General features: G+C 43.2%; 1 protein-coding gene across 3 annotated transcripts in view; it reads left to right on the forward strand.

Moving 5' to 3' along the window:
- Positions 1 to 6950, forward strand: part of SPPL3 (signal peptide peptidase like 3) — a 55714-nt gene extending 48764 nt beyond the window's left edge. For all 3 annotated transcript variants that reach the window (XM_041488842.1, XM_041488839.1, XM_041488841.1), the window contains exons 7-11: positions 1873 to 1979; positions 2943 to 3106; positions 4264 to 4463; positions 5502 to 5611; positions 6334 to 6950. In XM_041488842.1, coding sequence (XP_041344776.1) covers positions 1873 to 1979; positions 2943 to 3106; positions 4264 to 4463; positions 5502 to 5611; positions 6334 to 6405 — 653 coding nt within the window. In that variant the 3' untranslated portion in view covers positions 6406 to 6950. The remainder of the gene's footprint in view (positions 1 to 1872; positions 1980 to 2942; positions 3107 to 4263; positions 4464 to 5501; positions 5612 to 6333) is intronic.
- Positions 6951 to 10534: the final 3584 nt, after the last annotated feature.

Raw genomic sequence — 10534 nt, forward strand, 5'->3', positions numbered from 1 at the left:
TTCTTTTTTACCCAGTATTTGCTTAGTTTGATGTCTTGTGCATGTGGCTGTGTTCATTTCAGTGAGAGAGAAATGGAGTGTGTGAACAATAGATAAAACTCATACTGGTTACAGTATTTCCATTTCTCATTAATTATAACCTGGAAATCCTCTCCTAAATATAGGCTTGCTTGAATTATTATTAACACTGGCTTTAGAAAAACCTCTTTGATTTAAAACAGTCTGTTCCCTTGTATTTGCTCTTCTGCTGAGGCAGTCTATAACTCAGGGCTATAGTGAATTACTGAATGCAGTTCTTTTTTCTGCTGCTTTGCTGTGTCAAATTCTTTAAACCTTAATAATTTGCTCACATTTTGTGGCTAGTTACAGTTGTGCAGCGTGATTCAGGGTACACTTTTATGTCAGTGACCCCACTGCTTTGTCAAAACTCGCTGCTGTGACCCTTGGGGTTGTGCTAAGGTTGCCAGTTCTCAGGAGATAAGGTGGGCTTGGCAGAATTGCTGGGGTGCAGCCCCTGGGAACTGCAGGCAGCCACGCTGGCACAAGGCCTAGGGCATGTTTATCCCTTGAATGTGTGTGGATGTGTTTCCCTAGTGAGTGGATGGAAGATCTCCCCAGCTTTCAGGTGAAGTACAAGTTGTAGGTGGCTTCACAGTCTCATAATTACAGCCTAAGAATCCAGAGGTTCATTTGTCCATTTTGGCTGAGTCCAGCTGTCACACTGGTGGGCAAGTGCATAATGAATTGGCTTCCCCTGCAGTTCCAGTTGGCAAAAATGGGATTGTAACTTCTTAAAAATTCCATGTCTCATGTTAGACATTTTGTTGGCAAATGTCTGCGTGATTGACTGTAGTCTGATCCCAGCAGGGCTCCATTATTCCTCGCAAATAGACTGATATCACAGATGAAAGCTGATTGGTTTTAAAGGTTTTTGGGTTTTTTTTTAGAATTTGTTTTATTGTAAGTATTTCTTTGGGGATTTACTTGTAACCAGTAGAAATACATTCAGTTGTCAGTTGAGTATCCTTGGTAGATGAGGCTGGGCTCAAAGAAGCAGGCAATGACACAAATGTGTCATTTGGGGTTTTTGTTTAAAATGTTACCTTCCTACCCTGACAAAATTCCCCTTGGTACAGAGTAAAAATCAGAGCTGTGTCTTGGTGTTCAGCTCATTGATCTGGCTGAAAACTCCCCCTTAGGAGGGATTAGACCCGTATTTTTTCCCCTAAGCTTTCACACACATTTTGGTTATTGGGAAATCCCGGATATCTAAATGATGTTTCATGCTATTCAGGCAGTCTTGCACAGTCTTGCCCAAGCAGAAGTTTGGTTTGAGTGGGTTTTTGTCAGACCAAGTTCTAACATGTCACATAACCGTGCCCTTTCTGAATTAAGAATCAAGGATCTTATTTATTTTATGCATTTCTTAAAAAAAAAAATAAAAATAGAGGAAAAGTAGAGGTTTGTGTTTGGGGCACAGAGAATTCAAAGTTGTTTTGTTGCCTCTGTTTTAAAGTGGATAGTCAGGGTTGTACAGGGGAGATGGAGTCTCCAGAACAGAGGAGATGGAAACATTTCTTTGTGGTGGGTGGTGGAAGTTGAGTGGAACAGGCGGTTGTGCCTGGGGAGGGATCTCTGCTTCCGAGGGAACGTGTTTGCAGTTGGCTGCTGAATGTATTTTGACTCTGCTTAACTCTGGTAAGAAGAATGTCACTGTCTAGAAATGGTAGACAGTCATCTGGTGCATGCAGAGCTGCACAGGTGCAAACAGAGGCTTCTCTGGGGTCCTGGAGGGGAGATACTTGCTTGGGATTGGTGTTTTTCTGTTTGTTCTGCTATTTTAATGAACTGGTGATGTCTTGCATTTTGTAGCTCTGGCCATGGGCCTGTGTGTTGCAATGATAGCCTTTGTCCGGCTGCCGAGCCTGAAGGTTTCCTGCTTGCTGCTCTCTGGGTTATTAATTTATGATGTCTTTTGGGTAAGTGTTTGGTTTGGTTTTGCTAAAACTGTTTTTATGCTTTGGATTTGTAATTGGCCTTGGACCTGTTTTACATGAATTATACTGGTATGAAGTTGAGGAAGTCTGGCAAAGCCAGAAGATTGGCTCCACCACTCCATTCTGAGGTGCTGAATTCTACAACAGGATACACAATTATTTCCTTGCTAATTATTTGAAATAAAGCATAAATAAAGGTTAGAATATTTTGGCTTCTGCATATTATTAAAAAGCCCCAGAATTTGGATCTCAGATTTTGAAAGCTGGCTGAAGATGAGAACAGGTACTTCCCACACACACAGAGCTGTGTCCACATGGCACAGGGCACACGTGCTGACTTCTGATTAGCAGTGAAATCTGCAGAACAGGAATGCAAATGGACTTACAGCCAGACAGGTTGGCATAAAATCTTAGTGCACTTCTACAAAAAACCTGACAGAATGTGTTCTGTAATAGCAAGAGGGGTTTGTTTTACTTTTTCATAACACCAAGCGCTGATCCAAGGCAGCACCCACTGACTGCTCTGGCAACCAGAGATTCCAGTGGGATGGGCTGTAGCATAAAAGCCTGCTAGAGACAAGGGCTGCCTCATTCCATTTATGAGTGAGCACCATGCTCACCTCTTCTCTGTTCTGCACATTCCTTCAGTTTTCACGGTGCTGTTACCCGCATTTGTCATCCCACACTATCTGCTTGTTGTCCAGACAGATTCTTTGCCAAAGGATCTCAACATATTAATCAATATCTTGATATCAAAAAGTATATTCCAGTTATTCTTGAGGATTAATAGTGTAAAAAGCTCTATCTGAATTTTTGAAATACATTTTGCCTTTTATCATCATAAGGAAAATAGCCTTTCTTTTCTTGAGTAGCAAAGCAAAAATACATTCAGCTCGAGTTGCTGTGTAATTGCAGTTTGTAACTTCTGATTACCTTGCTCTGTAGGTCTTTTTTTCTGCCTACATCTTTAACAGCAATGTTATGGTGAAAGTGGCCACACAACCAGCTGATAACCCCCTGGATGTGTTATCCCGGAAACTTCACCTGGGACCAAATGTGGGCAGAGATGTTCCCCGTCTGTCGCTGCCTGGCAAACTTGTGTTCCCAAGGTAAAAGCTTCTTTCACTGTACTACATCAGAAATGTTTTCCCTCCATATACTTAGTAGTACTAACCGTTGGAAAATCCCTGTTTAGTCATTCCCTCTTCATGCTAAAGAGGTATATGATGAGCAGTGAGGACTGGACACTTTGCTCATTCATGGAGAAAAGAGCCTGACTGGGGTAAAAGGTGCCCTGTTCAGAGCAGGATGCACTTCTCGACATTTGTGAGAGTTCTGCAGCCTGATGGTTGCTAGTGTGACCTCACACTTAAAATAAGCAAAAGATTTATAATAACATCTTGTTATTATTATAACAAGATTTATTATAACATCAGAACAGTCTGAATTACTGTGTAATTGCAGATGATTGGGAAGGAATTGGAAACTGATCTAAGCAAGGGTGGCTTCCCAAGCAAGCACAGTGCTGAAGGGAGATTATTCCACATGTCCCTGCTCCAGGGGTTCCCTGGTGGCTCACATCTCTAGGCAGACACGCCCAGGGCCTGGTGGGGCAGTAAGCTCAGTGCAGCAGCAGGCAGGCAGTAAGTTTCGTTAGGGTATTACTCTGCTCTTGTATCTTTAGATGTTGGGATGCTGAAATTACGGAGATTAGAAGTTGATTGTCTGCAGCGATATGAAATCACAAAGTGAACATTTTTCATTACAAATATCTTAGATTTATGATAATGGATTATTTTAGTTCTTAATCTTTTTCACAATTGGCTCTTTTCTGGGAATCTGGCAGGACTGGTTTTCTGTTTTGTCTGAATGTCCAAAATGGGTGTACTGGCTTGTTTTAGATCTGCATGCACAGGGATGAAGATGCACTTCATTGGAAATCAACAGTCAGATCAAAGGGTCAGTTGGTCCCTCCCATCAGCGCTGAGGAGCGACAGGACTGAAATACTGGGGCAGTGGGTCTGTTTCATTGAGTGGTTTAAGGGCAAAAGCAGTTTACTGGGAGAAGGAAGCTGGTTTGGAGCAATGTCATCTCTGCCCACACGGGTTTGTGTAAAGCTGAGGTGGTGAAGAAGCCAGTGAGGAAAACCTCATTAGCCAGCACTGGGTTCATGTGCAAGTTTGCCAGTAGAAAGAGGGCCTGTGCCAAATGAAGCTCAAAACACCTTTTGTTTTGGCCATGAACCCAATTCCAGTTGCTCTTTAGTTCCACAGGCAGCCACTTCTCCATGCTGGGGATTGGAGATATTGTGATGCCAGGGCTTCTGCTCTGCTTCGTCCTGCGTTACGATAACTACAAGAAACAAGCCAACAGTGATTCCTGCGGTGCCCCAGGACCAGGGAACATCTCTGGGCGTATGCAGAAGGTCTCTTACTTTCACTGCACACTTATTGGCTATTTTGTAGGTGAGTAATTAGTTCAATATTAAGATTTCCCTAAGTGAGCAGATGTGGGATTATTGTAGTAGGTTTAAAAGATGATGAAAGCAAGTGTAAAGAGGCTTTGAGAGGATGCTTGGTTATGTTCTTTTTAATCCTCCTCTCTTTGCATTTATTGGCATGGTCTAGGGAGAAAAGCCCTTCTATAGTCTTCAAGGGTTTTTTTGTAGTTGTTGTATTTAGAGGATGAAAGAGAATATCAGTGTGCTTTTGTTAGCACTTGCACTTTGCTTCACTGGCATAAAAAGCATTGTAACTAATCCCTGAGTGATGGGAAAAATATGGAAGTTTCCAGATGAATTATGCTGTGCATAGTACATAGCAAATTTAAGCAATTCACCTAGGCAATTCCTGCATTTTTGTATTCTGATCCTGACATAGTACACAGAGAAAATCATCAATAGGTACAACTGGAATGCTGTTTATAATTTGCTGTAGCCAGCCCTTTCCTGCCTAATATAAAATAGGCTTTTCCCTCCAGTCAGGGCATGCATGTGCATATCCTGACCTCCCACGGCCCTTCTGCGGCTGAAAAGGAAAGATCACTTCCTACCAATAGCCTTCCTTCCCCCACACCTCGATTTTCCCCCCTACATTCCCTTCTGGCAAGTGTCCAGGAAAGTCATTCCTGATGGGTACAGCCCTTCCTCTGAGCCCCAGCTGCTCAGGCCAGGGGCCACAGACCAACGGTCTCAAGAGCAGCATTTCAGTGCAATACAATCAGCTTCCCCCCTTCACATTTTGTTGTATTTTGTCTGAATTATTCTTGGCTTGAATCTTGAGATTCAAAACTGGACCAAGTGGCTCAACACAGCCTAATACTAAAACAGAATAATTTTTCACTCTTTTGTTTGTTTAAACTGCATTCAGGGAAAGCAAAGCACAGAGAAGTAACATTTCCTCGCCTGTCTCTCAGAATGGGGGTGAAGGAAGCCTCAGTGGATGAAATGCTGAGAACATCCACCTGCAACCTGAAGATATTTATAGTGACTTTTTCTCTTACAGGTTTATTAACTGCAACAGTAGCTTCTCGTATTCACCGGGCAGCCCAGCCTGCCCTGCTCTATTTGGTACCATTCACTTTATTGCCACTCCTCACCATGGCCTATTTAAAGGTAAGAGGGGAGAACACGTGGGCAGCAGGGAGCTCTGGGCCAGCTGGCAGCAGGGTCAGTGTCCTTGCAGTGGGCAGCAGCTCTCAGGGGGATGATGTGTGTCCCTGGCAGTCCTGGCCCAGCACAGAGCAACCACTGCTGTCGGGTCAGTCTTCATTTCAGAGGAATGAGCAACTAAGAGAGTTCCTGAAATAAAAGATCATTAATGCACATAAAGTACCAGTAGTTCTAATCTGAATAAATTCTGAAATATTAAATTCTGTTTTAATTGAATATGTGGATTTGTTCTTGTCCTGTTGGTCATTAAATACCACACGCACAAAGTTTGAACATTGATTGGAGAGGCAGAACCTTGCTTGCCTTTTCCCAGTCACCTGTTCTGAACAGAAATTGTAAAATTTGCCTTTCCCTCCCAGGGCTGTTGTCGAAGCACACATCTAGCACTCTGCAGAGCAGAATGTAAGAAAGGGCAGGATTTTCAACCTGAGTAATTGTTTCCTTCCCATCAGAAACCTATTTTGGGTATATCTGCTCTAAAAGTAAGATATTCTGGCCTGACAGGGAAAGGATTTATTTTTACTGTCTTTATTGTAATTTATAAAACAGGTGAAGAAGAGATTTGCTCTAAGATGTGTTTGCAATTCTGTGTGCATTTTAAAATGTGAATTGTAAGCAGAGTTGAGCATTTCTGAGGGCAGGTCCTTGTGCTGTTTCCTGCCTAGGGCGATCTACGTCGCATGTGGTCTGAGCCTTTCCACTCCAAGTCCAGCAGCTCCCGTTTCCTGGAAGTATGATGGAACGGACAGGAAGTGACCTGAACTTCTGCCTTGGTCCTTTTCACTTTAACTTGTGGCTTTGTTGTCTCCTAAAGCTGGACTGGCTGGTACTTGGGAACGTACCAGCGATGGGACACGTATGAAAGGACTTTGTATTAAAGGAGGGAAAGAAAAAGCTGAAATCCCAGAGCTCCGTGTGACTCCGTATCTCCCTGCAGATGTGGAATTGGGGACCCTTTGTGCAACTGCAGCCACTTTCCTCTTTTCCTCACTCGGACGGATTAGTACCAGACTATTACCTTTGTGAGAGAGGAAGAGACACACTTGAAACTAAAAACGGCTTGAAGTCGTTCAAAAACTTGAACACTAAACGCAAAAACAGTTAAACAAACTGAGGCTTCTTCAGAGAACCCCTCGTGGACATTGGGACCAGTTTCCTGCAGGACTTCGGTTTTGAAAAGAACTGAGACAGAAGGTCTTCTGTCACAATATTGGGTTTTTTTGATTTATTAAATATTTCCTGTGGTGTGAGGTTACTTATTAAATCCACAGACATTGAGTGACTTCTTGCAGTATACATATAAAATTTGTTGTAACAAGTTACATTTCCACCCAGATGTCATATTGCAGTGAAAAAGGGCACGATTTTTATACATATATATATACACACATATAGATATATATATGAATAAATAAAAAGGAAAACCTGCTAAGATCATGCTGTGTAGCAGACAGGGGCTTGCTGTAATTTTTAGCATGTAGAGCAGTTACTCTGGCTTTATGTATATGGATCTACAATGAGCTGCTGTTTTTCCCCCCTCCTACAACTGAACCTGCAGTTTAAAACCAAGTGTAGTATTTGTACTGGTTGTCCCATGGACTTTAGGGGATACTTGATTTGATCAATGTAGCAAACTAGGGAAGAAAAAAGTTCAAACCCAGCCCTGTGTGTCTGAGGGGGGAGGAGGTGGGGGTGTCTTTTTTTTTTTTTTCCTCCTTTGATTTTTTTTTTTACAAACAGCTCCCTTGCAGGTTTTTAGTGGTTCCTTCTTGACCAGTGCATGTATTATAGCAGCAATTGTCTTTGTGCTTTCTGATCATAGTAATGTATCACTTGTAAATACATTTTTTCTATTTTCTATTTTTTTGTATTTTTTGCATTTTGTTTCATTAGTGTGCTGTATTTTTCCATGCCCCTGCCCCTCAAAGAAAAAAAAAAAAAAAAAAGAAAAAAGAAAAACTGTCCTTTACTGTTGTGACTGGTTGGAATTTGTGTGTTGACTGCTTTCTACCTGTAGTCTGTTAAAATGTGGATTTTATTCTTTCTTTTTTAAAACCAGCAATTCCAGCTGTTATTTTATTGACTGAAAGGTTTTCCTGAGGTAACTAAACTTTTTTCCTTTCAAGTACTGTGCCAAGTGAGGTCTGGGGAGCTCTCCTGAGAGCTCACAGCTCTTGTTAGTTGACAGATGCTGGCAGTGTTAGTGGCATGGGAGGAGGAATGTTGGAGACTGACTGACAGCAGCGAGGTGACTTTGGGACCGGTTTTGTTCCAGGTAAGGGAGGAGTTGATCAAACACCTGAAGCTCTCAGCACTGTTGGGTGGTACAAGAGCATATGGGACATGGCAGGAAATTTTGTCCAGCCACATGTGTGCTGTATTGCTAATGTCATTACTTAACCCCTTCCTCTGTTCTCAAGCAGGTCTGGCACTGGTGGCAGAGGGCCTGATGCCTCTGAGCTGGCTGGGATGCACCTCCAAGACAGCTGGAATGTCCCAGGATAAACAGTAAGACACAGCTCAGCCTTTGCTGGGGGGGCAGGGGCACTGAGATTTAGCAAATGTGGGTGGGTGTGGCGGGGGGGACGTTGGGACTTTCTCACACACTCCCCCAGAGTTCTTTTCTTTCCCTTAGCTGAAAGCATTCCCTCTGCCATGTGCCTGCAGTGCTCATTCTCAGGTAACTGTCACTTTTTAATGAAATTCATGGTTCTTCATTGAGAATCTGCTTTTTCTGTTCATGTCAGGTGTTAGGTGCCAGACTTGCTGGGGACAGTAGAAAGGCATCAGTTTTGAACTATACCTCAGACATGAGGTGAATAAAATACTGAGGCAGGTATTCAAATAAAAAAGGCTTTTTTGGTGGCTTTTGTTTTGCTTAGAGGTTCCAAGCAGTGGAATAACAAATTCAGATCCACTTCACTGCAGCTTTATCTGCCCAGCCTTTGCACCTACCTGACAACTGTGCACAGCTCAGGCACCATCAGCTTCACAGCAGTTCCCTCCTTTGGAATTATTTCTTTGGAATTCCTCTGGAATTAAAATAGGAGGTCTTTCTCTGTTTTGCAGCAGCATTTTTAGGCCCTGCCTGCTAAGTGTCTTTATGAACAATTTCTACACTTAGAGAAGCATTCTGGAGAAACTTTTGGAAGTGGTAATTGATAAACACTTGATGAGAATTAATTTAGCTTTCCCCAAAAAGCCTGGCCTTCCTTGTTAAGCTGTCTTGCCTCCCTGCACTCTGTGCCCTTCTGCACCAAGACCCAAGTGAGCCCTTACTGAGCCCTCTGTGCCCCTCACACTGGGCTGGGGCCCTGCCCAGCTGAGCACCCACTGCACTGGAAGGGGTTTGCTGCCCCTTCAGCCAGCAGGAAAAGGATTTTGGTGCTTGGCAGAGGTTCACTGAAGTTTAACTGGACTAAGAAAAAGTGCTTTCCCAGAGCTTTAAGTTAAAGCTGCACAGCTTTGTCCTACAGCTCTCCCTCTTCAAACCATTCGGGGCATTAGAAATGGATCCTACCTGGCTGCTCAGCTGTGGGCCCTCCCTGCACAGATGGACCTTTGGTCCTTGTCCTTCCAGTCTGATGTGTCTCTTCTGGTTGAGGATCAAGCTGTACAGGGTGCTTTGGGTCCTCTGGATGTTGGGAGACTGTGCAGGACCTGGGTTTCTGTCTCCAGAGTCTGGTACAGTTGCTGATGCCTTATTTGTTGAACTCCTTAATAAACTAGACACAAAGTCCTGCAGTGAGATTGCTCAACCTCCTGCCCCTTCTTCTGGAAAGTTGTCAAAAGTAACTATTTTAATAATTGACTAATATAAACCTTCTTGCAAGAGGTAAAATGCTGGCAAAAAAGTGATAGTCAGTTGTCAGGACAGACCAGAACTGTAGTGTACAAATCTGCTGACAGGTCTGGTTCCCCAGTTGAATTTGAAATTAGTTTTTTCATTCAAGTTACAGCACTGTCACATTTCCTTACCACTATTCCATGTCTTCATTCTATTATTCTTCCAGGCACTTTGCTTTTTTACTTCAGGATGTCTTTCAAATATACTGTTTTCCATCTTTTTCCAAATTCCAACATAACCTGAGTGTGTGGCTGTTGCCTGGTCTGTGTTGATAGTGAGGGCTCTCAACTTAGGTGAAACAAAGATCTAATTTAAAATCGGAATAATTTTTTCCTGTTTTCAGAACAGCTCATCTCCCTTTAGTCTGTAGGGAACTCACAAGGAAGAGTCTGAGCTACATGATACAAAAGCTATCAGGTCTAGGGTGCGGCAGGAGGTAACTCCTGGTTACTGTAACTATATTTTCTAAAAAAGGTTTCTAGTTTAGGCTCCACCTGCTTCATGCCTCATAACCAGTTTCAGGTACTCTTAGAGCATTGTGGGGCAAAACCACAAAGTCCTTGAGAGGTGTAGCTTTTGTTCTTGAGAAGTGACTTACCTCCTTCCCCACTTGTTTCTAATTTATGTGTAACCTGATTTTCCCATCTCTGTGTCCCAGCTTTGCAATGTTGGCTGAGTTTGTCAATTGAGAGAAAGCTGGAGCTTCACCTGTGAACAGACCCTTTTCTCCATGGAGAGCCTGGCCCTGCCCACACCTGGGTTTGTGCTCTCTGAGGGTGGCTTGGTAAGAGCTGCTGATTTAATGCTGCAAAACTTGTTTGTGTTTTGCCCTTTCAGCAGTTCCTCTGCGAACAGTCCTGAGGAGCAGACACACTCATCGCACAAAGATCTCTCAGCCAGCAGTGAGGAGTAAGCTTGAAGTATCTTGCTCTGAGCAAAGCCATTGCTTTGCTCTGGGAGCTCTGGGCCTTTGTGTGTACCCATGCTGTTTTACCCCCAAAGCAGTGCAGTGTCACAGG

This window comes from Pyrgilauda ruficollis, unplaced genomic scaffold, assembly GCF_017590135.1.
Source record: "Pyrgilauda ruficollis isolate IOZ18807 unplaced genomic scaffold, ASM1759013v1 scaffold9, whole genome shotgun sequence".
Lineage (NCBI taxonomy): Eukaryota > Metazoa > Chordata > Aves > Passeriformes > Passeridae > Pyrgilauda > Pyrgilauda ruficollis.